Here is a 26,637-nt window from a genome sequence, read left to right as displayed (position 1 = left end):
TTTCAACTACTGTTCTAATAATCCTTAATTAATAACGAACGTCAGCCAACTCAAACGAACAGTTTCTATAAAATGCGAAAGAGGTTTTTAAAGAACGAAGGAAAACAGCGAACCGAGGACAGCAAGTTTTGCGGTATGTAGCTGCACATTTCTGGAGTGTAAGAATGCTTCTAGAGAGGGTCAAATACCGCGCAAGTTCATGCAGGCTATAGAGTCGCATTCTAAAATAACCATTCAAGATATATCCTATCCTATTTATGTTTCTATTCAAGATATTCTGAAATCTGCATGTACGAGATTGGGCCAGGTACCATTTACCATTTTTGATTATTCGAGAACTATCCCGCACATAAACTCGATCAATAATAATTTAGTTCACGAGATTCCTACCCCAATTTTCTATATAAATAAAAATGTAAATGTTTGTTTGTTCATAATCTAAGATCTCCGAAACGGCTGAACGTAGAAAGCTGGGGTTTCAGCCATTTTGAGCGTTTTTTCGGGAAGGTTTTAGAAAAAGTCCATTCGTTCAAAAGTTGTGACGTCATTAGTGACCAGAGACGACTTCTTCGCCCTCTTTTGGGCACGTTTCTGCTTATAACTTCTGACTGGTAGCACCAATATTCAATTTGAGGTACTCACTGAATTCAGCTCGCCGAGTTCTTTCAAATGGCCACTGATCCGATTCTGTAGGTTGCATAGCTCAGGAGTTATAACACAAAAAGTGTACGTTTTTCTTAAACTTTTTGGTTTACCGAGTTATTAAACAGCTGTAGCTTTTCAACGGTAGGTTTTAGGAAAAATCTGAGATCACCTTGGCAATTGGAAATTTATTTCTCTACAACTTTCATATTTGACACTTTTTTCTGCGACGCGATCTAAGGGGTAAAAAACGATATAAACTCGAAAATGTTGATAGTTTTGTTTGAAGGTATTTTCGGCCGTAACTCCTGAATCGTTTGTCGGAAATGAGTTTTGGGCAAACAGGTTTACTTAGCGTGCGAAAGTCTACAAAATGAGTCAAACAGTTTTACAGAAGTTAGAAGCAGAAATATGGTCAAAATGGTAATGCCACAGCAACGCGTGGCCGGGTACAGCTAGTAATAAGTACAATGAAGTACGCGCAATGTTGAAACATGAAAATGCCCCGGTACCATTTACCGTTTTCGGAAAATGGCACCGCATCAAAGACATTCAACTCGGCCGTCGTGTTCTACTATCTCCCATCAAACAAACGCGTGCAATCCGGTCGCATGATTCATCACGTACCCCAGCGTCTTCTTAATCTCTTTTTTTTTACACGTCCGTTACGAAAAGAGAATGATGTCAGTGGTATTTAACGTTCCGGTGCGCAGCAGGCAGCCCGCCCAAGGAAATCTGGTGCGTAAGCTCCGCGAGGTGCGTTCTCACGATGACCTCGTGACACCTCGAGTCACTTTCAATGTTCACTTGTGTGGAGAAAGTACCCCTTTTACCATTCTCGTTAGCCAAAAATCGTCCGAGTGGAAAGGGACCGAAGAAGAAATGAAACTCGTTCTCCGGTTCGACGGTCGGTTAGACTGCATTATGCGAAATCTGTTTCTGCCGTTTGTTACGTTTGTAAATGGCACTTGAAAATCTATCTCTTCGTTTAATAATTTTAACCCTTTGCGAAGCAGAATTTTAAAAAATGATAAGAATATTTTCTAGTGAACGCAATGGATGCAAAAAGTAACGAATTTATTAAACGTTTAATACATCGCATTTTATTTTCGAGGTAATTGCTACATTTGCAGAAATTTTAATACCATACCCTGAAGCTTTGATCGTCCGACGGTATAACGCAATGAAAATTTATTCCTCGAAATTGCAGGTTTGTTGCATCGATCGTTTTGGATCAGAGGTCGCCTGGAAAAAGATAATTTAGTTACCTGGAAAAGGCTAATTAGCCATTGTTTGATTAAAATTACAGACAATCCTGTTTAACACTGTTATTACAAACCTCGCCTTTCGCAACTTTCGCTCGAAAGCGAGTTATTGCAATCCCCGACAATATTGTAGCAAAGTTGCCACAACCCATCGATGTAGGGTGCTTGATCCTGTTACAACAAGCTGAGATATACAGCACGAAACAAGTTTACAGAGAAAAATAATCTAGGTTAGAGAAAAATGTGATTGAACGGGCACGACGGTCGAGTTCTCTCAATTTTTCGACGTGATCTCGTATTTCTTTTTAAACCTAAGTGACTCCGTCGTAAAGTGCGATCTTTTACCTTCAATTCGAGTCCTGGAACGTCTAAAAATTCCTACGGGCACACATTCTAAAATTGATTTAAAAATAGCCTTGCAATCGCGACGACTTCGTCTGAGCTGACGGCGGAATTTCATCAAGTTTTTTAAAAGATTTCGTACTCATATTTTAACCTAACTGACCCTATCATAAAGTGCGATCCTTTACCTTCAATTTAAGCCCTCGAACGTCCAAAAATTCCTACCGAAACGTATTCTAAAAACGTTTCAAAGAACCCCTTTAAATTTCGCCTGACCTAGTTTGGATAGTGGAGGTTCCACAATATCGTGGATTAAACGTGCGATCCTAATTCAAACTGTATCGTGCTTGGGCTCGTTTGAATTGGAAAAACGTCACGGATACATCAATAAAGGTTTCACAAAATAATAATATATGAATAATGTTCGTTGGCGATGCCAGTGAAAGTTTTGCATGTGCTGCAGATAATTTTTAGCTCACATAAAACATTGAATTTGAATGTGTGGCAGAGACGTATGGGGTCTCGGACATTGTTATTAACGAAACTACTCCACGCCCATGGACTTTTATGTCGAACAACGGTTGAAAAAAAAGGATAAATGGAGCGCTATTGAGCAACATGACGTCGCCTCAGGGCCGCGTTTCCCCGATTCCAGTTTGATCGACCGATCGATCGATCGAGAATCGAAAGAGGCACTCGATGAGTAAATAAATAAACCGGTATTTCGAACTCCGGGCTATTATTATTATTCGGTATCACTCTCTAACAAGCATGCTCGCGCGTAATTCATTCGCGTGTAAGAAAACATTTATGGTTTGGCCCGATCCATAATACTGTGACCCCGCGTGATCCGCGATCCATCCTTCGCGTAACCGTTCACCCGAACTGCTGCTACTAGCAAAACCTGAAACAAAAACAATTTTCAGAGCTATCGATGGTTTATATAATATTATTAAATTCGTGACGATTCACGCAATTTGCGCAAGTTGCATTACAGAAACGAAACTGGAGAACTTTCAGTATCTAATATATATTATGAGTTTATGATCCGATCAAAATTTCAAATTTGTTTCGCAACATTGAGAGTCGTTGCACAATTTCTCGGGCTTGATGTGGGTCTCGATTTAAGCAGCGACTTTTCATTATGCGAATGACAAAATGCCTGCCATTCATTATATAATACTGTATCAATCAGAATATAATACAGCACTGTATAAGACATGTGAATGTTACAAAATCTTTTTTATCCTTAATTATTTCTTTATGATAGTTTTACTAACAGCTCGGGGATATTTTTCCGGTTAAAATGAGTCCAAGCACGGCACAATTTGGATTTTGCTTGCTCGTTTAATCCACGATATTGTAGAGCCTCGATTATCCGAACTAAGTCGGACAGAATTTTACCGATTTCAAGGGGGATCTTTGAGACGAATTTAGAATGTGATGCTGTAGGAATTTTTGGACGCTCGAGAGCTCAAATTAAAGCTGGAAAATCACACTTTGTCATAGAGTTATGCAGGTTTCAAAAGAAATTCCAAATCCTGTCGAAAAAATAGAGAAAATCCGAATTAGATCGGATGAAGTTGTATCATTTTAAGGAGGTTCTTCGAGACGATTTTAGAATGTGTTCCCGTAGGAATTTTTGGACGTTCGAGAGCTCAAATTAAAGCTGGAAGATCGAACTTTGTGATAGGGTGGGTTAGTTAAAAAAATGAGTACGAAATCTTATAAAAAATTTGATGAAATTCCGCCGTTAGCTCGGACGAAATCAACGAGATTCAGGGGTGTCTTTGAGACAAGTTTGGAATGTGTCCCCGTAGGAATTTTTAGACATTCGAGGACTCAAATTAAAACTGAAAGAACACACTTCACGATACAGACAAGTAGATTCAAAGTGAAAGAGGAGAGCGTCTGGAAAAATTAACAATTCAAGTGTGAAGTTGCTCGCGGTTAAATTGTGAGCAAAGTGTCGCAGCTTTCGTGTTTCTTTTTTCGAGATCTGTTTCGGAGGACCGATACCGTTTGTAAATGACTTGCCAGATGCTCAGGCACGCGTGCAATTGCAATTGTGTAGCGGTGCGTGCGCACGTACACTAACCTCTGCGTACACGCACGAAACACGACGTTATATCATTGTCCCGGATTCAAGGCGTTTCTCAGCGACGACGGCCGTTCGCGATACCGCTCACATTTGTTCGGTTCGGTAACACTGCCATGACCACACCGATCAAACCTGTTTGAAACAAATTTTACGACGGAATTTCCGGAGCCGCCCGGACTGCCGCCAAGGATAAAGGACTTTCGCAAATCATTCAGCAACGTCACACGCAAAAATGGATCACGTGAGCTGGGTGCTTTGCACGCAGCGTGCTTTTATAAACAAAATATATAATAACTATATTTTAGATTAAATGAATACTCTCTACACTAACAACTACTCTATCAACTATCGCGAAGCGCGATCCTCCAGTTTTAATTCAAGCCAAGTACCAACGCGTGATAAACTGGAACATAATCTCTTTGTATCTACACGGCTACCGCACAATGAAATATGCATCATATTATGGCGAGATTTATGCCGAGTGAGCACCATCTTCTCATTCATGTATTCTGCGTGCGCACGTGCGCCATCACAGCTCCTCGACACATATGTAAATACGTTTAATGTTCATACAAACGTTCTGCTAAAGAAATCGTCATTTATCGAGCCGAAGTCTGACTTCCTTGGAAATACTTCTTTTTGAACCTAACTGACCCTATCATAAAGTGCAACCTTTTACCTTTAATTTGAGACCTCGAACGTCCAAAAATTCCGATGGGACCACATCTTAAAATCGTCTCAAAGATGCCCTTGCAATCGCGTCGACTTCGCTCGAGCTGACGGCTGAATTTCATCAAATTTTTTATACGATGTCGTATTAACTTCTTAACCTAGCTTACTCTATCACAAAGTGCGATCCTTTAGCTTTAATTTGAGCCGTCGAACGTCCAAAAATACCCACGGGAACACGTTCTAAAATCGCCTCAAAGAACCCTCTTAAATTCTATCCGACGTAGTTCGGATAGTCGAGGTCCCACTAAATCGTGGATTAATTAGACATCCGTGAACCGAATTGCATCGTGTTTGGGCTCGTTGTAATCGGGAGAACGCCACGAATGCATCAATGAAGGTGTCATGTAGAAGCGATATACTCCAGCAGCAATCAATCAAAGAGTATCGTCTCTGAACGGCAGATTTCAGTCAGGAAAAACGCGATCTAGGGGTGTATCGATTTTATTGAGACACAGCACGGTCGTGTAGTAACCGATAAGGCCACGTATTGTTATATAAGACTCGTGTGCCATTCTTTGATCCTCGGGGTACGCCCACCCGTTGCGAAAACCTGATTACAGACACCGAAACTCAATCGGGCGGCGCGTCGACGCGTCGACGCGAGCATACTTCGGACAAAGAGGCCTGCATAAAGGACAGTGTGCCTGTAATATGCAGAAAAAGAAATGCACTTGCCAGAGCACGGGCTTAAAGAACGGGGAGGGTAGAAACCTTGGCATTCCCCGCGAATTTGACCCGAATAATCTCTCCGGCCTTCTACGGTTTCTTGTCACTGTAATTCTCGAACACGGTGTACAGTTTTCGGGTGAGTCGCGGTTGGTATGACTGAACCACCTGCTGGGCCCTCTACGATTCATTCTCGTGGACGTCATCGGTGACCTGGGGACCTTCATGCAAAATAAGTAATTCAAGAACAGGCTGCCTTTTACTTTACCGGACTCAAAATTTGTGCCTTTCTCCTACGAATTATGATATATTTCGTATGTAATCCAGTAGATTTGTACCCGGGGCGGCCGCAGATCGAAGTTTCGATCGTATAGGATCAATCGTTCAGAAGTTATGCTTGCTTAAAGTTGTGCATTTTTCAGTGTTTTTGACAGGTAAGGGCGCCGCCATATTGGTTTGTAGTGACGATCGCGCGCCGCTTACCGAGCAGAATAATTAATTAGTGGTAATCGGCTCGCGATCGTCACTACAAAACGAATATGGCAGCGCCCTTACCTGTCAAAAACACTGCAGATTGCTCAACTTTAAGCAACCATAACTCCTGAACCACTGATCTTACAGGAGCGAAACTTCGATCTGCAGGTTCTCCGGGTACAAATCTACTGGATTACATACCAAATACATCATAATTTATAGGAGAAACGCGCAAATTTTGAGTCCGGTAAAGTAAAGTTTACCCCAAGAATTTAATATTTAAAAATTCTCAATTTTTAAAACTTAAAGAGATTTCCAAATTTAAAATTTATTCTTTATTAAAAATTTACAAACCATAATCTATTCCTCTCTTTAGTGGTTCTGTTAACCTGTATAAAATGTCTTGATAAACTTAAACAAATTTTCTTATTGTTCGAAGTTACACGGTTGTTTCCATAAAATCTAATGATCACATTTAGTTCCCTTATAACGTTTATTATATTTCCAAATTTATGTTTATTATATTTCCAAATTTAAAATTTATTATTCATTAGAAATTTATAAACCATAATCTATTCCTCTCTTTAGTGGTTCTGTTAATCTGTATAAAAGGTCTTGATAAATTTAAACAAGTTTTCTTATTGTTCGAAGTTACACGGTTGTTTCCATGAAATCTAATGATCACATTTAGTTCCCTTATAACGTTTTAATATCGCCGATGTGCTCCGCAGAAAGTTGTGTAACATAAACAATATTGTAAGTTATCTCACCGATCAGTCATCTCGCGGATTGCATTGATAGAGATATAATTGGCGAAGAAACTGTATCGCAAAACCGGGTCTAGCCGATTTCAGAGGCTGGAGCGTCTTTCCTTCTCCGCGTGTCTCGATCATGTTATTCTCCGTCGGAGAGTATCCTTTCCCTTTTTCTTCGCCGCTTCCTGCCCCTGCAACATCTTTCACGTCCATTCAGATGCATTAGAGCAAATCTCTAACGCGTACTCCGTACACCTAAATACCTCGAGCAAGCGGCGTTATGCTCTCGTTCTTTGCGACAATTTTGGAATGAGTTCCAGTAGGAATTAGAGTGGACGATTATTTAAAATGCAAATTACGAAAGAGACGAGATGCGTCGCTGAATACGACGATTTGTCACTCGCGCGACCACAAATTATACGTTTTACCAAGCGTTGCGAGAGTGGGTGAAACCGAAGCTGCCCAATTACTTTAATACCGAATCAATTACAGAACACGCGAGAAACCAAAGAATCGGTACATACAGTGAGTGTAAAAAGTATTCGTACACCCTTTAAAACAGAATAACATTTTTATAATAATTATACCGAACGACCTGATTTCTTATCGTCAATTAGAAGCATTGGTTTACGAAATGATAAGCAAAAACGATTTTCCAAATAATTATAATTTACATGGTTACATGTAAAAATAAAAAATGCATTTACTAAAACTTTTTTATTTGGGTCCTTAATGAAAATTTAAAATATGTGTTTTGTAGATCTATGTCACTTACACACATGCTGAAAATTCTATCGAAATCGATTAATATACGCACGAGTTACAAGCGGTTAAAAATTGTGAAAATCACAGTTTTTAAAATCCACTGAATCGTACAACTTTTCGATGCGTGTCGTTTTCTCCTGCGTCAACCGATTTCGATGAAATTTTCAGTATGTGTATAACTAACATAGATCTACAAAAGATGTATTTTAAATTTCCATTAAGGGTCCAAATAAAAAAGTATTAAAAAATGACGGTTTTTGACCCTGTAAATTATAATTTTTGGAAAATTTTCTTTGCATACCTTTTCGTAAACCGATGCTTCTAACCGATTATAAATAAATCAGGTCATTTGGTACAATTATAAAAAAGTTATGCTATTTTAAAGGGCGTACGAATACTTTTTACTCTCACTGTATAGGATAATTGTATGATAATTCGACGAATTATCGGTGACGCAACCCGTCACGCTAATTGTCGGCGACAGAACAAAAAGTCACGGGATCAATACGATCCGTCCGAAACACACGTTCAAAATACTTGCAAATAATTGATACGCCTCTCCCGGTGTGATTAAGAAGAGTAACTCATGTAACCGGTACTCGTGCTCCGTGAAAACAAAAGAAATGAAACATTGCGGTATAAAATTCACCGAACGTCTGCGTCACGAAAAATTGTTTAACGTTCCCGTAAGGTGGAAGTGTAGTCATGTGACTTTTCTGCAGGGAATTTTGGAGGGAACTAAAATCTGACTAATTTTTGGGTCGAAACATGGGGTCAACTTTACTTTATCGAACTAAAAATTTGTGCCTTTCTATAAATTATGATGTATTTGGTATGTAATCCAATAGATTTGTACCCGGGGCTGCTACGGATCGAAGTTTCGATCCTGTAGGATCAATGATTCAGGAGTTATGCTTGCTCAAAGTTGAGCAATCTGCAGTGTTTTTGAAAGAGCCGCTTTCCTTGCCCCCCCCCCGACCTAACCACCAACCAACTACCATCTAGCGGCTCTGCTCGGTAAGCGGCGCGCGACACTATAAACTAATATGGCAGCGCCCTTACCTGTCAAAAACACTGAAAAATGGACAACTTTAAGCAAGCATAACTTCTGAACCATTGATCCTACAGGATCGAAACTTCGATCTGCAGCCGCCCCGGGTACAAATCTACTGGATTACATACCAAATACATCATAATTTGTAGGAGAAAGGCAAAAATTTGGAGTCCGGTAAAGTAAAGAGCACCCGAAACATGGGTTTGCAGGCTTCGGTTATTTATCGTTATACGAGCATATTTTGAGCTGCACAAAGGTTCATTTGATAGAGGAAGGTTCATCGCACCGCACTGTGCCCAACATATCAGTCAAAAAAGTCTTTTAGAGACAGAAAAATACATTGGAATCTGCGAGTGTTTTTTATTCGATTTTTTCTCTACTTTAGACACTCATATTATTAGATATAAACATAATCTCGTCAAATCATGAGTTGTGCGCGGTGTATTTAAGCTACCCTCTTTAGAATGAGCCCTCAGCCAACCCGAAATCTGCTCAAATAAGGACAAACAACTGAAGCCCGCAAACCCATGTTTCGACCCAAAATCTAGTAAGGTTTTTGTCCCTATACAGGGTGTCCGGAAATTCCTTGAACAGCCGGAAATGAGAGGTTTCTGAGATCATCTGAAGCTACATTTTCCTGAGCAAAAATGGCGTCCGCGGCTTTGTTAAGGAGTTATTAACGAAAAACACGGACCAATCAGAACGCGATCTAGACGCGTGTTGGCACGGTCGTGTTTTTCGTTAATAACTCCTAAACAAAGCCGCGGATAACATTTTTGCAAAGGAAAATGTTGCTTCAAATCATCTCAGGAACCTGATCAAGGAATTTTTCGACACCCTGTATAGTTCCTTCATTAGCCGACTTTCCCCTTAATTTTCCAAACAGTACAATGAAATTATACAATATTCCAGCAACATTGATTAACATTTGTTCCTCGGAGGACGAAGGGTGAAATTCTCAAGAGGAACATCAGCTCCGCAATCTTGGCAGAAGTTCGCGTGCGATAAAAAAAAGGAGATCGATCGGATCACGCGGCAAAATGTTTCCCCAGCTACCCTATTATTCTCTGATTGTGAAGGGGAACTGCGAAAAGAAAGATCGCTCGGCTGCGAGGATCGATCCCTGTGTCTACGACCTGAACGTAAGAGAGTACACCTGTACGAGTGTCGGGGAAAACACGATTCTCCCATGGAGAGGATCTCTCTTTCTCCTTCTCCTTCTCCTCCTCGTGACTGCACCGAGATGCAGGATTGCGCAGAACGCATGTGACTTAGCATCATGTGATTTAGCGAAAGTCGATCCTCAAGCGCACGAGCCAGAATGCGGCTGTTCGAGCAGCTGCGATCAGGGTCGGCCGACACACTCTCCACTAAATCAGAGACCGAGATCTGTGATTGGATCGCGCGGCAGCCGACGAATTAGCGAAAACCATTTGTACCGTGATTATCGTAATTGGCGGGTCAACCCGCTTTTCACGCAGCGGCGCGCGAAAATCACCCATTTTTCGGGTTGGGTATAGAATCGTATAGCATATTACACAGCACAGTATAGTATATTATATGTACAGTATATTACGTAGCATAGTATAGTATATTATATTATCGTATAGTATAATAGTATATTATAAATATATTATAATTGTATTATAAGTATATTATATGTATATTCTAATATACTATTATATGATGTATATATATATATACATATATATATATAGGAGTGTATAATATATACTATGGTATATTATATGTATATCATATTACATAGCATAGTATACATAGTGTAGTGTAGTATATTATGTATTATGTACAGTATATTGCATAGCATATAGTGTAGTATACTGTAGTATATTATTTGAATAGTACAATATTGTCCATAGTGCACTATAGTATAGTATATTACATAGTATAGTATATTATATGTACAGTGGCCGAAACTATAAAGTCAGTGTGTTTTGCGCCCGTGCGAAATCAATACGGGCCGGTTTATGTATGTACTTCTTTAAGGCCTGGTTTACGTTGTATTTTTGTCCAGAAGAATTTAAAGGTTGTTGCACATGTCTTGTTGTTACTGAGAGCTCCAATTCAGCTCGAAATTGTGCTGTATTTTTCCTTTCCTTAGCTGCAGACCTCATTAATATTTAATGTTGTCTCTTTGACTATTTTTTATTACTACCTTCAAGATGATTTTTCCCGTAATTTTCACGTAAATTCATATAATTATTAATCACAGTATATGACCGATTAGTTTTCTTAGCAATTGCGCGATTAGAGCAACCCATATCTTTATAAGCATCGATTGATGCTTTTTCTTCACTTGTTAGTACTTTTCCTCGCGGCATTCTCATACACGTGAATCAAATTATAACAAACAGAATTTCTGTGAGTTCTAAAACTAATACTTTTAGAATATTCGCAGTTTTCCGTAGTTCTCTGCTCAGAATACAGAGAAACACTGTAAGTGACTTTATAGAAACTTCGCACTTGTGTTCTGCACCACACAGAAAATAATCAAAACAAACTTAAATAGTAAACATAGCGGTCTAGAGTACGCAGTCCCTCTATCCGAGTGTCTACAAAGCACAAGACCAGATACGATAAATCAACACAAAAATGGTGATATTTTAAAAATATCTATGAAAAAGAAGATGACTTTATAGAAATTTCGGCCACTGTATAGTATAGAGTTTATATGTAGTATATTACATAGTGCAGTATATAGTATAGTATATTACATAACATAGTATAGTACATATATTATATGTGTGTGTACATTGCATAGTAAAGTATAGTCTTCGCCTACTCTCAAAATAAAGAATAATTGTAAAATTGTAAAGTTAACCCGTCGCCCATAGATTAATATATTAATTGTATGATTTCACCTTTTTTTATCGCCATTAATTTTTATCGAGGCACCGTCATATCTTTTCCCGATTCTCGCCTGTCATGACATCACCAACAAAAATATAATCTCGACCACATTCGTAAAAACATCGTCCTCCTTAATAAGAATTAATGGTAAAATCGAATCATCATTATGTCGCGTATTACACGCATGGAACGCTCTGCAGCATCATTCCGGACGACACCAAAAATTAATCGCGATTTTATTGGCAAGTTAAGTTGCAACAAACTGCACGTGCTTTTGGTAATGGACCGGATAAAAAATAATGACGCTCGCTATACTTGCGGCTATTTCACATGCAACGCGGTTGTTTTATCAAAATTCGATCCTGTTCGACTGTCTGTTGCCTGTCGAAGTTAATATATGCATTGCTCTGTGATATTGCGCGAAATATATTAATTTCTGATTAAATTTCAGAGCAGAATAAATTTCGGGATTATGTCCATCTTTCATTATTAATTAAAAATTATAGAGGGAAACTCTTATCTCGTTACTTTCCGAATTTAAGTGGAAATGTTACAAAACAAAATTCTGCATAAAATCCGCTGTCTTATTTTTGTCATAAATGCATAAAATCCGCAGTCTACTTATAATAAATCAAAAAACGATTTTTACCGAATCTACAGTCTCCGAGGTGGGGCGTTGAAAAGAATTTCCTTTTCTCAGTCCCCTGTCTGATCATAATCGGTTAATACTACTTCAAACAGTGTCAAATTACGCGTTCAGAACAGCTCACCTTAAAAGAATGAAACGGTCATCGGGTTAACAGGAAAATTACTTTCCAGTCAATCAAAACAGCCTGGGAAACTTGGAAGTGACTACTCAGTTCGGAAGAAAACTAGGTCAGAATACGCAACCAGTATACATGTATTAAATCATCTGTCTCTCTCTTTCTCTTTCTCCTTGGTATCCACATAACCCTTTCTTTCTCGTTCTTCCTCTCGTTTCATACCCGTCGAGCTATCACTCACGTTTCGAACATATACATATACAATACAATACAACGAGCGTTCTGTATTTACCTTCCAGCATCTCAGCTGGACTAGTAAGATTTACTTTCTGGAGACAAATGAGCTATTTAGATTGTTATCAATCAATTCGACGATAACAACACTCCTGAGAACGAGGAGTCGAAGAGAAAGCTCTGAAGAACAATGGAGATACAATTGTGCGTGAAATTAATATTCAATTAATCAACACGGGCTCTGAGAATTGTTCTATTAAATTATTGTAGAGCTCCAGTTGTATTGTTATGTTGTTCTTAGCGGCGCCAATTAATTCCTGGCTCTCACAATTGATCGATTCAACTTCAATTGTAACATTAATTTCAATTTCAACTCTTAAAAACTTCAATTTCAACTGTTCAATTTTTCAATTTCAATTTTAACATCAATTTCAATTTCAAATCGTCTATTTCAGCTCTACAATTTCAACTCTTCAATTTCAACTTTTCAATTTTTCTATTCCCACTTCAATTTCAATTGTAACATTAATTTCAATTTCAAATTCAACTCTTCGATTTCAACTCTAAAATTTTAACTCTTCAATTTCAACTGTTCAATATGAACTCATTAATTTTAACTCTTCAATTTCAACTCTTCTATCTCAGCTTCAATTTCAACTTCAACTTCAACTTCAACTTCAACTCCAATTTCAACTTCAATTTCAAGTTTAACATCAATTTCAACTCTTCAATCTCAACTTCAATTTTAACACAAATTTCAATTTCAACTCTTCAATTTCAACTCTTAAATTACAACTCTTTAATTTCAACTCTTCAATGTCAACTCTTCAACTACAACTTCAAATTCGCTTTCAATTTCAACTCTTAAATTTCAACTCTTCAATGTCAACTTCAATTTTTATTATTTTTATAGTGATTTTAATTGCAATTGTTAATTTTATTACACTTTGTATGTCAATTCCACATACGTTCTTCTGATAAAGCTAGGTTTAGCTTTAAACTCGTTTTTGTCGAAATCTATTTTTACTCTTCCCTTCTTTTAATGTAATTAACATTTATGGACCTTCAAGACTTCTTAGGGACGTCTTAAAGACCTCCCGAATGTCCTACGAACAAGACGTTCAGGAGACGTTCGGAAGATGTTCGTAGGACATTCGGAACATCTTTAATTGTCTGAATGCCCAACTGCAGACGTCTTTAAGACGTCTTTTTGCTATCTGGGATTTAGGAACTTCGTAAAATTCTTTGTAAAATACAGTACCAACTATGTTGGATCATACACTTTGGCGAAGGAATCGAGTTTATGAGCAGGACGTGGCGGAACTTTCATTCTTTTGCATACCTCGCCGCGTGATTCACATCAGGCGAGCCTAACCTGAGTATATCCTGCATCACTATATCCTGTTATGCCTATTGTTCGATGTCCTGTTAGCGGTCAGCCAGTTACTCGATCACAATTTTAGCCTTCGTCGATCGGATTCTGTTATGCTTCTTGTGATAACGATTTCTGCTATTTGAGAAAGTTTCGAGTCGTTCGGTTTCTGATTGCAGTGTAATCAACTCGATACGAGTATTCTGTTACATTTCAGAACACTATTAAACGATCACGTTGTATACTATCTGTTAAATCTAATTATAATCACGTTCTCTAATACCTTTGATCCTTAAAAGTTAATGCTCTTTTTTCCACGTCAATTGCAAAATTGTAAATTAAAAAATTGTCCACGTCAATTACAAGCTTACAGGAACCTACTATTAATTGTCCACATCAACTACAAAGTACTGGAAAACCAACTAAAAATATATTCCTTCAATAATTCTAATAAATTGATCCCCATGTATATTCATACTGCTAACTTTTATCTTCCTAATGTTTTACGTTTCATCTACCCACTCGAATAAAATAAATAAAATTTTTCTACCTGAATTGCAACAAACTGAAGTGAAGTAGAAATGTATTTTCTCTTTTAATATGTTTAGTGGGTTGAAAGTAATATAACAGTATTCTTAAAATCTTCTAATGTGTATACCATTTTAAATTACTCAGTTTTGTCATAAATCGGAGTTGGGCATTAATCAATTAAAATTTTAACCAAGATTTAAAGGTAATCATTGAAAAATGGACGACTGATTCAATCGATTGATGAAGTTAATCGTCAATCGTTGATTAAAAAAAGAAATCGTCGAAAAATCAGAGACTGATTCAATCAATTGTTGAAGTTAATCGCCACACTGTCTATCCATAAATTGTAATAAGTAGGAAGAGAGAGACAGAGAGCGGAGATGGAGAATTGACAGAAATATATATCAACAAAAACTCAGTTTACATTTTTTTCAGTATGCATACAGTTTTGATTCCGTATTTCATTTCGAAATTTCAGCAGTTAATTAATCAATTATCCAATTGGCGATTACAATTGAAAAGACTGTAACGTTAACCGCAATTAACGACTAAAGTAGGAGTTTAATTGTTAATTGCGATTAACGATTGGAGCAGAAATTTATTCGTCAATCGTTGATTAAATTTTTGCCCAACTCTGTCATAAATGCATAAAATCTGTTGTCTATTGGCTACGTAGAAGAATAGGAATTTCTTATATGTGGATAAGCGCAAACAAAAGGGAATTTGCAAGGGGGACGAGTGGATCTTTGATCGAGGATTTATCGGCGTAGCTGCCGAGGCTTTCGTAGCAATTAATCCCGACTACCTTTTACGGTATTAATCCTCGTTTGATGTAATTCGCCCAGCAGCTCATTGTGCGCACGTATGCAGAAAGTGAGAGGACATACGCTTCTCGTAATAGGTTGCCCGACATTACTTTCACAACGGGAGCAAGGTCTTATTTTTTTCGCGCGGATGCGTCGTTTTGCCTCCTTTCATAGCTTTTCGGGGGTTAGGTCGCCAAAAATCCACTGCGATTCGAATCCAATCCGTTCACCAATTAAACCAATGGAAACCACAGCATAAATGATTCTGAGAGAAATTCAGCCAGTCGGCAAATTCTCAAATAGAATAACTTCTCCAGAATGAGCTCGAACAACTTCGAAAATGTTTTTTCAGAACTTCATTTGGCGGAAAATTGATAGAAAGTGAAGTTTCTCTTATTTGTTCTACATATAAATTTACTTTTATTGCAATACAGTTTTGTTTACAGTGGGCGGACAAAATTATTCGTACATACATATCTTTTCAAAACGAATAACTTCTTCAAAATTCTCAATTCGATTCAAATTCAAAATTTTCAAAATAAACGTGACGAATTTCAATTTTTTATCTGTGCCTTTAATAAAAGATTGAAACATGTATTTGGTAAATCAAAGTTAATTATATACATGTACAAAAAGTTTTATTGAAATCGAATTTAGATTCTTACAATTTTCGCTATTTTCAATCAAGTTTCAATCAGTTATAAAAATTGTGGAATGTGCATTGTTTTTTAAACATTCTTTCGCTATCGTCCGAAACAGGATCGGTGGCGCCACCAATTCCCAGTATGCGGGAACAGCATGACTTCATAAATGTTCTGTAGTATCTTCATCCGGTAAGTTATCTATTGAACGAGTAATTAATAAATTGATGAATAAAATAATATTGACTTATAAAATCTTAATCATCGTTTTCTGCACTGTACTGCGACAGGATCTTGTGGAAATATTTCTAATAAATTTTCTAGTTATCGTGCTGTACTTCAAATAAGTTGTGCAACTAATACAAGAAATTGTACGACTAAAGATATGTTAAGAATATATTAGTGCATAGTTGGCATCACAGACGTGATATAGAAATAGACCCGACACCTTATGGGACTTGGTGACCATAGGAATCTGTAGTACCGTCACCTTAAAATGCTAATAATTTTAGCGCCTTCTACGCTTTGAGAACAGTGAATTCGAGAACTAGATCCACAGTGCGACTTGGGTTCGACTGGTCAAACAGTGTTGTCGAGTCCAAAGTATACAATGTTGTCAGATTATCAGTTTCGTGATTGTCGCCAGAATCGACCAAAAACGGTCCATTTTCTCACTCCGTCTTTTCCCCTTCCACTATCTGATCTGACTAAGCCGTAGACTGGTTTCACATATTAATCTGGTTATCAGAGAGGGGGTAAACTGTATTCCCCTCCATTTCCCCAATCTGGCGACACTGGAGAGCCCGATCGCGAAGAGAGGCTTTCTTCTGCCTGTTCGCAATAAAGTAAATTTTTTTATCGCGTTATTCACCATATTAGGCTTAACTTTAATTTAATCTCAAATTTGTTCTTGTTCCTGTATTTGACAATGGTTAACCTGTGTTCTCAAACAATATAAATCAAACTTGAATATAAATGCATAATATTAGTCGTATTAAATTAACAAACTGGAGGTAGTGCCTCTTTTCATCTTACAATTAGTATTTTTTCAAAGTTGTAGTTGTGGAAGTTTAGCCCGATGGTGGTAGTGTAGTAGTTGTAGATGGAATTAATCCAGTTGCAAGTGGACTAAATGGTATAGTAGTTGTAGATGGAATGAATTCAGTTGCAAGTAGTCTAAATGTTATAGTATTTGCAGTTTGCGGTGTTGTAATAGCTGCAGGTGGAATTATTGGTGGTATAGTTGCAGTTCGAATTGGTCTTGTAGTTGCAGGTGGCCTCCACAATTCAGGACAATTTACAAAGCAACCAATATTCCCAATAAACGACAATTTGCTAAGCTTTTTGCAAGAAGCATCGCAACGTACTCGTACGGGATCCATCAATGCACGACCGAACTTCAACGACCTTCCAGACGGTTCTGTATCTGGTGTCTGTAACAAAAAGCAATTAACCATTTGTAAATTCAAATTCGTGTTCAAAATACTGTTACACATTTTCTTTATTTATACACGAGAGAAATAATTATACTATGAACAGTTGACACTAGTGATGGCGTGCAAAATCACAGTGACCGTAGAATCACGATCACGGTCGTGACTTTAACTTCGTTTTTATCTCGATTGAATTAGTTCCATTTTTTCACATACATCAATTAGCTTGCATAACAATATCCGCTTATAACATAAATTTACTCCATCGAATGAGAAAACTAAAAAGCTGATTTCAGTATTGAAAAAAGAAATTAATTCTTCCTCTGAATATTTGAATATCTTAATCGTTGGTATCTCTATACCAACGTATCGAAACATAACTGCAGAAAATCTAACCTGTGACCAGACGGAACCGATCAATATCAGTAAAGTAATCCACGTGCTGAAGCAGAACATGATGAGAATTTGCTCTAGGAAAACTCACTGGCACGAGCACTGTGTCCAACGGATCTGTCAGTCAGCTTATATACTATCATCCGAGACCGTGAAGTATTAAAAAACCTAAAGTATAACTGTTCGCTATTTTCTGTAACACGTTCTGAAACATTGTGTCGCGAAACAATGTATGCAAAACTTACGTCGTCCTCAAATAAACTGCAAAACTGCACAAAAATATATGAACTTTTAAGATAATGAATATATCTTGACGTCAACATTACATTGTTGTTGTTTCATTATTATTTGCAGTTCGAGGAAAAGGCAGCTGTTGAACGTGACCGAAGAATAGCACACGAAGAATATGTCAACTGTGCGTCAAATGACAACCTTGACTATGATCGGTATTTATTATATTTATGTCCGCACAATCTAAGTCCGTGGTCACGTTGTTAATTGTCATATCAAAAGCATAAGCGCCGTGCTATTTTCCATGCAGTCCTTAATTATATGCAATCTGGTTTGCATCTGTGCATAGCTCTGGATAGCCAACCATTGTCTGGCGTAATTGAATCGTGTAAAGAAATTGAACGTTATCAGCAGTGATTCCATATGAGGGGAATCACGGTGGGATGATAACCCCCTCTCTGATGACCAGACCAGTCTACGGCGCCGTAGTTTACGCTCTTAGTGGGGGACGTTGGAGCGTGCGCATGATGCTGCAATGGGATAGTGGAAGGGGAAAAGGAGGAGAGTACATGATATCCGTTTGGATACCATATGGCATCACTGGTTATCAGCCTGCTCGAATCGTGCACATTGCACGCTCTATAGTGCAATACATAATTTTAATCGCATAAATAATTGAATCCCACTTGCATTTTATTATTCACTCGACCGTATCTACATATAATCGCGTGTCACATTCTAAAATCGTCTGGAAGAATCCCCTCAAAATTGGGACACGATTTGCAATTTCTTTTAAACCCAACTACACCTGTTACAAAGTGTCATCTTCCAGCTTTAATTTGAACCTTCGGACGTCCAAAGATTCCTACGGGAACGCATTCCAAACTTGTCTCAAAGATACCCATGAATCTCGTTGATTTCGTCCGAGCTGACGGCTGAATTTCATCAAATTTTTTATAAGATCTGGTACTCATTTCTTAACCTAACTGACCCTATCATCAAGTGCGATTTTCCAGCTTCAATTTGAGCCTTCAAACGTCCAAAAATTCCTACGGGAACACATTATAAATGCGTCTCAAAGAACCCTCTTAAAATCGAGACGATTTTGTCCGACCTAGTTCGGATAATCGAGATTCTACAACATTGTGAATTATACGCGTAAATGTAATGTGAACTGTACCGTGTTTGGGCTTGTTTTAACCAGAAAAATGTTACTCACACTACCGTACAACTTTTATAAAAAAAGCATGACGAACAACAACGTTCTATCTTCTAATGAGACAGTTACACAATTTCTGATTACTTTTAGCTTAAACTTGTATTTCGTGTACAGGGAACTTTGTCGATTTATTTACGCAAGTAAGATGAACGGAATATAATTGAGAGATTCGCGTAGAAAATATTTGTTATAACAGGACGGGGAATAAGAAAAGGTGTAAGGGCGTAGGACCAACGCAAACAGAATATTCCCGAGGCCTCGTTGTCGGTCACATTATTATCGACCCGTTGGAATTTCCTGAATCCTTGGCGTCATTGGTAGCATCACCGACTCAGTGACAGCATGATCACGTGGTGTCTATCGCCTTCCAACCAGTCAGCTTTCTCATACAATGCACACCATTGACCTGCGTGAAAGGTCATAGACGCAACTCAATCATAATTGATGTCCTATATGCGTTTTCGAATGTTTGCTAAGTTTGCTTTGCCAGCTCCCAATCATTCACAGAAATTAGCCGAAATTAATAGGCACTCGTCACTGCCATTTATTACACTGGCACAGCTAACGGTAATACAAAATCATCTGCGAAACCTTTTCATTCTTATTTTTTAGACTCTGATTTTTAAATTGATAAGCCTGACAGCATAAATTATTGTCGTACTTTGTAATTACGTTGCAGAAGCATTTTCAATGGATTGGAAATGATTTGCCGATTGAAACGAGCCTAAACACGACACAAATCAGATAAATCGAGTAGGTCACTGTTAACGACCTGAAGATTTCAAGGTCAAATTGCAAGATAGCGTCATAGCGTTCTTAAATCTGGCAACGCTGTAAACTCTAGTCTCGAATCTCTAACTTCTATGTTGCAGTTTTCTGTAGTTCGCTAATTGATTGTTCTATTTACGTAGATGGCGCGAGAAAACTGCTAATTTCCAGCAACATCGATATTTCAGTTTCGTTATCGAACGTTGATAATGTAGCATAATCTCCGGACGATCATTGTCTCAACAACTGATAAATGTGATTGTTTAATAATGGTGTTTGCTGCTTAATCGATACAGTTCTTACAATTAACTAAATTATTATTTTATAGTTTACTGTTTTTGTCGTTCAGGAGACTCAACCACCGACGAGATACTATACATATGTATATAGTATCTCGTTGGTTCTTATGGGACTTGGTGTCCACAGGAATCTGAAGTACCGTCACTTTAAAATGCCAGTAATTTAAGCGTCCTCTACGCTTTGAGAACTGTGAATTCGAGAACTAGATCCTCAGGTGACTCGGGTTCGACTGGCCAAACTTCTACAGCGTTGTCAAGTCTAAAGTATGCAACGTTGTCAGATTATCAGTTTTGTGGTGTCGCCAGAATCGACCAAAAACGGTCCATTTTCTCACTCCGCCTTTTCCCTTTTCACTATCTGATTTCACTACCATGAGCATACTCCAACATCCCCCACTAAGACCGTAGACTGGTTTCACATATTAATCTGGTTATCAGAGAGGGGGTAAACTGTATTCCCCTCTATTTCCCCAATCTGGCGACATTGGAGAGCCTGATTCGCGAAGATAGGCTTTCTTCTGCCCGTTCGCAATAAAATAAATTTGTTTATTTATTATTCAACATATTAGGCTTAACTTTAATTTAATCTCAAATTTGTTTCTGTTCCTGTATTTGACAATGGTTAACCTGTGTTCTCAAACAATATAAATCAAACTTGAATATAAATGCATAATATTAGTCGTATTAAGTTAACAAAGTGGAGGTATTGCCTCCTTTCATCTTAGTATTTTTTCAAAGTTGTAGTTGTGGCGATGCATGAGCATGGACGTCTTCGGAAGTTTAGCCCGATGGTGGTTTAGGAGTTTTATTTGGCATTGTGGTCATAGATGTAGGTGACATTGGTTTCATAGTTGTAGATGGCATTGGTTTCATAGTTGTAGATGGCATTGGTTTCATAGGTGTAGATGGCCTCCACAATTCTGGACAATTTACAAAGCAACCAATATTCCGAATAAACAACAATCTGCCAAGATTTTTGCAAAAGGTACCGCAAAAGACTACTCGCGCCGGTTCCAACAATGCGCCACCGAACCTCAACGACCTCGCAGACGGTTCTGTATCTGGTGTCTGTAACAAAAAGCAATTAACCATCAGCAAACTCAAATTCGAGCTCAAAATGCAATTTAAGCATCATTTCTGTAAAATCCTGTTACACATTTTCTTCATTTATACACGAGAGAAATAATTATGCTATGAACAGTTGACACTAGTGATGACGTGCGAAATCAGTAACCGTGAATGATAACAGTGATCGCAGAATCACGATCACGTACGTGACTTTAACTTCGTTTTTTTCTCGATTGAATTACTTCCATTTTTTTACATACATCAATTAACTTGCATAACAATATCCGCTTATAACGTAAATTTACTTCATTGAATGATAAACATAAAAGCCTGATTTCAGTATTGAAAAAAGAAAAAAATGAATTCTTCCTCTGAATTTCTTAAACGCTATCTATACCAACACATCGAAACATAACTGCAGAAAATCTAACCTGTGACCAGACGGAACCGATCAATATCAGTAAAGTAATCCACGTGCTGAAGCACAACATGATGAGAATTTGCTCTAGGAAAACTCACTGGCACGAGCACTGTGTCCAACGAATTTGTCAGTCAGCTTATATACTAGCATCCGAGACTGTGAAGTATTAAAAAACCTAAAGTATAACTGTTCGGCAGTTTCTGTAACACGTTCTGAAACATTGTGTCCCGAAACAATGTATGCAAAACTTACGTCGTCCTCAAATAAACTGCAAAACTGCACAAAAATATATGAACTTTTAAAATAATGAATAATTCTTGACATCAATATTACATTGTTGTTGTTTCATTACTATTTGCAGCTCGTGGAAAGGCAGCTGTTAAACGTGACCGAAGAATAGCACGCAAGAATATGTCAACTCTGCGCCAAATGCCAACCTCGACTATGATCGGTATTTATTATATCTATGTCCGCACAACCTAAATCCGTGGTCACGTTGTTAATTATCATATCAAAAGCACAAGCGTCGTTCTATTTTCCATGCGGTCCCTAATTATATGCAACCTGGTTTGCATCTGTGCATAGCTCTGGATAGCCAACCATTGTCTGGCGTAATTGAATCGTGTAAAGAAAATGAACGTTATCAGCCTGCTCGAATCGTGCACATTGCACGCTCTATAGTGCAATACATAATTTTAATCGCATAAATAATTGAATCCCACTTGCATTTTATTATTCACTCGACCGTATCTACATATAATCACATGTCATATCCTAAAATCGTCTGGAAGAATCCCCTCAAAATCGGGACACGATTTGCAATTTCTTTTAAACCCAACTACACCTGTTACAAAGTGTCATCTTCCAGCTTTAATTTGAGCCCTCGAACGTCCAAAAATTCCTACGGGAACACATTCCAAACTTGTCTCAAAGATACCCATGAATCTCGTTGATGTCGTCCGAGCTGACTGCTGAATTTCATCAAATTTTTGATAAGATCTCGTACTCATTTCTTAACCTAACTGACTGTATCATCAAGTGCTATTTTCCAGCTTTAATTTGAGCCTTCGAACGTCCAAAAGTTCCTACGGGAACACATTCTAAATGCGTCTCAAAGAACCCTTTTAAAATCGAGATTTTGTCTGACCTAGTTCGGATAATCGAGATTCTACAACATTGTAAATTATACCCGTAAATGTAATTCGAACTGTACCGTGGTTGGGCTTGTTTTAACCAGAAAAATGTTACCAACACTACCGTACAACTTTTATTAAAAAAGCATAACGAACAACAAAGTTCTATCCTCTAATTAGCCAGTTACACAATTTCTGATTACTTTTAGCTTAAACTTGTATTTTGTGTACAGGGAACTTTGTCGATGTATTTACGCAAGTAAGATAAACGGAATATAATTGAGAGATTCGCGTAGAAAATATTTGTTACAACAGGACGGAGAATAAGAAAAGGTGTAAGGGCGTTGGACCAACGCAAACAGAATATTCCCGAGGCTTCGTTGTCGGTCTCATTGTTATCGACCCGTTGGTATTCCCTGGCGTCATTGGTAGCATGATCACGTGGTGTCTATCGCCTTCCAACCAGTCAGCTCTCTCGTACAATGCACACCATTGACGTAACTTTAAGCAGTCCTGCGTGAAAGGTCATAGGCGCAACTCAATCATAATTGATGCCCTATATGCGTTTTCGAATGTTTGCTTTGCCAGCACCCAATCATGCACAGAAATTAGCAGAAATTAATAGGCACTCGTCACTACCATTTATTACACTCGCACAGCTAATGGTAATACAAAATCATCTGCGAAAATCTTTTCATTCTTATTTTTTAAACTCTAATTTTTAAATGGATTAGCCTGACAATATAAATTATTGTCGTACTTTGTAATTACGTTGCAGAAGCATTTTCAATGGATTGGAAATGATTTCCCGATTGAAACGAGCCTAAACACGACACAAATCAGATAAATCGAGTAGGTCACTGTTAACGACCTGAAGATTTCAAGGTCAAATTGCAAGATAGCGTTCTTAAATCTGGCAACGCTGTAAACTCTAGTCTCGAGCTTCTGCGTCACAGTTTTCTGTAGTTCGCTAATTGATTGTTCTATTTAGGTAGATGGCGCGAGTAATCTGCTAATTTCCAGCAACGTCGATATTTCAGTTTCGTTATCGAACGTTGATAATGTAGCATAATCTCCGGACGATTGTTTTAACAACTGATAAAAGTGACTGTTTAATAATGGTGTTTGCTGCTTAATCGATACAGTTCGTTACAACTAACTGAATTATTATTTTATAGTTTACTGTTTTCGTCGTCAGGAGACTCAACTATGAAAATATGCTTATTGAGAAATATAACATTATGGAAAACACCGTAAAGAAGCGTTTCGTAGTTTCTACTAATTAAATTCAGTTCTTGTTAACAACAGGAAAGATTGTCATTGCGGAAATTCTTCGGCTCTGCAATTAACTGTTTTGTAGGTGTGTGCCCGAGCAAGTTTTCTAGCAACAGAGAACGTTCTTCGTGAAAGTAATTGAACTCGTTATGAAACTCGTCTTTCAAGAAAGCAATTTAATCATGGGGGAGGGGGGTGGGTGGCAAAGGTTTCGTAATTCTCCGTAGAATCTCTAATTGGGCCCGCATATGCCAATCGATCCCCCTTAAAAGTCACGCATTTAGGTTGAAACAGTGCAAGAGAGAAGGACAACGGGTTGCCAGGGATCGACATTTAAGTTGAACTTTTCCATTTTTATGGAAATGAACGGCCAACTCCTGACAAAACTATCAATCTGTACATTCAGCTTATTTACAAATTCTTTGTTCTATCCTACGATCAAATATCCATGGAGTTAGCTACTGTCGGCAATATAGCGAGCACCATAGTGTATTTAATTAATCATCGGTTAATTTAAACGTCGCTGTCTCTAGCAAAAATATGGTCACAGTATTTATGCCATATTCTACATCGATTTCTTCTATTCTACCTACAGTTACAATAAAATGATAATTCTCCAAGTATCCAATCTGATAATTCCTATCCAAAGCTCTCGAGGATGTTATCGACAGAGATAGCAAACCGCTTAGGCTCCCGGGAATCTCATTCAGAAGTTAGGGGATTCCCACTTGATAAACACCTGAACAGTGCTGTAGGTTGATCTACAACGCGAGACTTGATCTAATTAATCTATCAAACATGTTTGTAGATCTGATAGCAATTGCTGCGACAAAATAATCTGATGAATTTAAGTTCTCTATGCTTGAGCCCAAATAAGAAGGTACTTACTAGCCGACGAATTTAAGACTCTACTGAGCATATGACTCGTAACGGAACTCGTTCATTGGCTAATCCTCCTACTCGTATTTCGCCGACCACGCGATCATTGGCTGACGCCATCAATTTTATGGCTGACGCGCAACAACATGCGCAGAACAAGTACCTTCTTATTTGGGCCCAAGTATAGTATCAATCCTTATAGTCTATACAGGTTAGCCTAATCCAGAGGATGGAGTCCTTGTCCAATGTGCTCACCTCAGTCTAGGTTAGGAAAAGAAGTCTAGATTGGTAGCTAGAAGACCAGCAGATTAGGGGACTAGATGGCCAGCAGACTAGATGATTAGCGTACTAGAGCAGTGGTCCCCAACCCCCGGGCCGGTACCGGTCCGTGGATCAAATGGTACCGGGCCGCCCAAGGAACATTAAATACAATTAAATTAAAATCATTGAATCAAAACAATCTAAAATATAAACAATCAACGTCCCCCTCCCCTTAGCGGGCCGCGGTAAAATTATCAAACGTCGACCGGTCCGCGGCGATGAAAAGGTTGGGGAGCACTGTACTAGAGGACTAATAGACTAGATGACTAGGAGACTAGAGGACAAATACAAGATGGCCAGCAGACTAGAGGACAAACAGACTAGACGGCCAGCAATCGGGCCGCGTGGACCGTAAAGGGCGCAGGTTAACCTGATCGAGAGGTCAGCGTTCTAGCCCAGTGTCCTAACCTAGTCCAGCCGATCGAAAGAAGTCTACCATTAGCTAGAGAGGACGATAGTTCAGGTGGAGGAGGGACAAAGCAAGCTCGGCGAAGAGTCAGTTAATTAGCCACACGGTTAGATAACGCTCTTTATCTAGATCGTGCAGAACGATCGCCTAACCAGTGCAGCAGCAGTAGCAGGAGCACTGCAAACGTGCACCGGAGCAGCAGCCAGTCGACACTCGATTGGCGGACTGTGCCGGGTCGGAAGCAGGCGAAAGCTACACGTAGACTAGGGGGCTGTGTGTGCGTTGGGTTAGGGGTGTTTCGGGGGAGTCTCGGGGCACAGGAGAGAGGAGAGCGAGCGGAGTTCTCGTTCTTTGCAGAGAACTCCTCTACGGTAGTCGCCTCCTTGACGTTCCTCTGGGGGGTTTCAAGCTCGCGCGTGGGAGTAGAGGCTGATAGCAGCGTGGGGTGCATATCGAAGGGAAGATGAGAGTGGGTGGAAGCCAGGGTGGAGGAGGAGGAGGAAGAGGGTGAGCTGGTAGGTAGGTCGGCTAAGTGGTCGGGGGAATGCTGAAGGAAGCGAGAGACGACGGCGACGACGACGATGACGATGTTGTGTTGGTGTCGGTGAGGGAAAGGGCGGTCGGGGAGGTCGGAGGAGAGAAAGAGGTGGATATGAAGGAAAGAGGAGGAAGGTGGGGCTCGAGGCGTGGGTGAGTTTCCATCCGGAAAAGGAAGAACAAAGAAAGAAGACGCAAGACGCGAAGGTGGGAGGCGACGGCGGCGGGTACAAAGT

At 38.8% G+C, this 26,637-nt stretch overlaps 2 protein-coding genes across 13 annotated transcripts in view; one reads left to right on the top strand and one right to left on the bottom strand.

Moving 5' to 3' along the window:
* Positions 1-24,397, top strand: part of Cep290 (Centrosomal protein 290kDa) — a 79,576-nt gene extending 55,179 nt beyond the window's left edge. The window contains exons 24-25 of one of the 3 annotated variants that reach the window (XR_013009797.1): positions 18,196-18,287; positions 22,209-24,397. The gene's annotated coding sequence lies outside the window, so the exon portion shown is untranslated. Of the gene's footprint in view, positions 1-18,195; positions 20,052-22,208 lie in introns of those variants that run through there. The other 2 variants (XM_076432095.1, XM_076432096.1) reach the window with 2 other exon arrangements.
* Positions 13,681-26,637, bottom strand: part of LOC143212864 (uncharacterized) — a 93,813-nt gene continuing 80,856 nt past the window's right edge. For 3 of the 10 annotated variants that reach the window (XM_076432122.1, XM_076432119.1, XM_076432121.1), the window contains one exon: positions 17,338-21,426. In XM_076432122.1, coding sequence (XP_076288237.1) covers positions 21,139-21,426 — 288 coding nt within the window. In that variant the 3' untranslated portion in view covers positions 17,338-21,138. Of the gene's footprint in view, positions 21,427-21,857; positions 22,884-26,637 lie in introns of those variants that run through there. The other 7 variants (XM_076432124.1, XM_076432125.1, XM_076432115.1 and 4 more) reach the window with 6 other exon arrangements.

Source organism: Lasioglossum baleicum, chromosome 10 (genome assembly GCF_051020765.1).
Source record: "Lasioglossum baleicum chromosome 10, iyLasBale1, whole genome shotgun sequence".
NCBI classification, from domain to species: Eukaryota; Metazoa; Arthropoda; class Insecta; order Hymenoptera; family Halictidae; genus Lasioglossum; species Lasioglossum baleicum.
The sequence above is the reverse complement of the archived record's forward strand: the minus strand, read 5'-3'. Positions and strand labels throughout refer to the sequence as shown.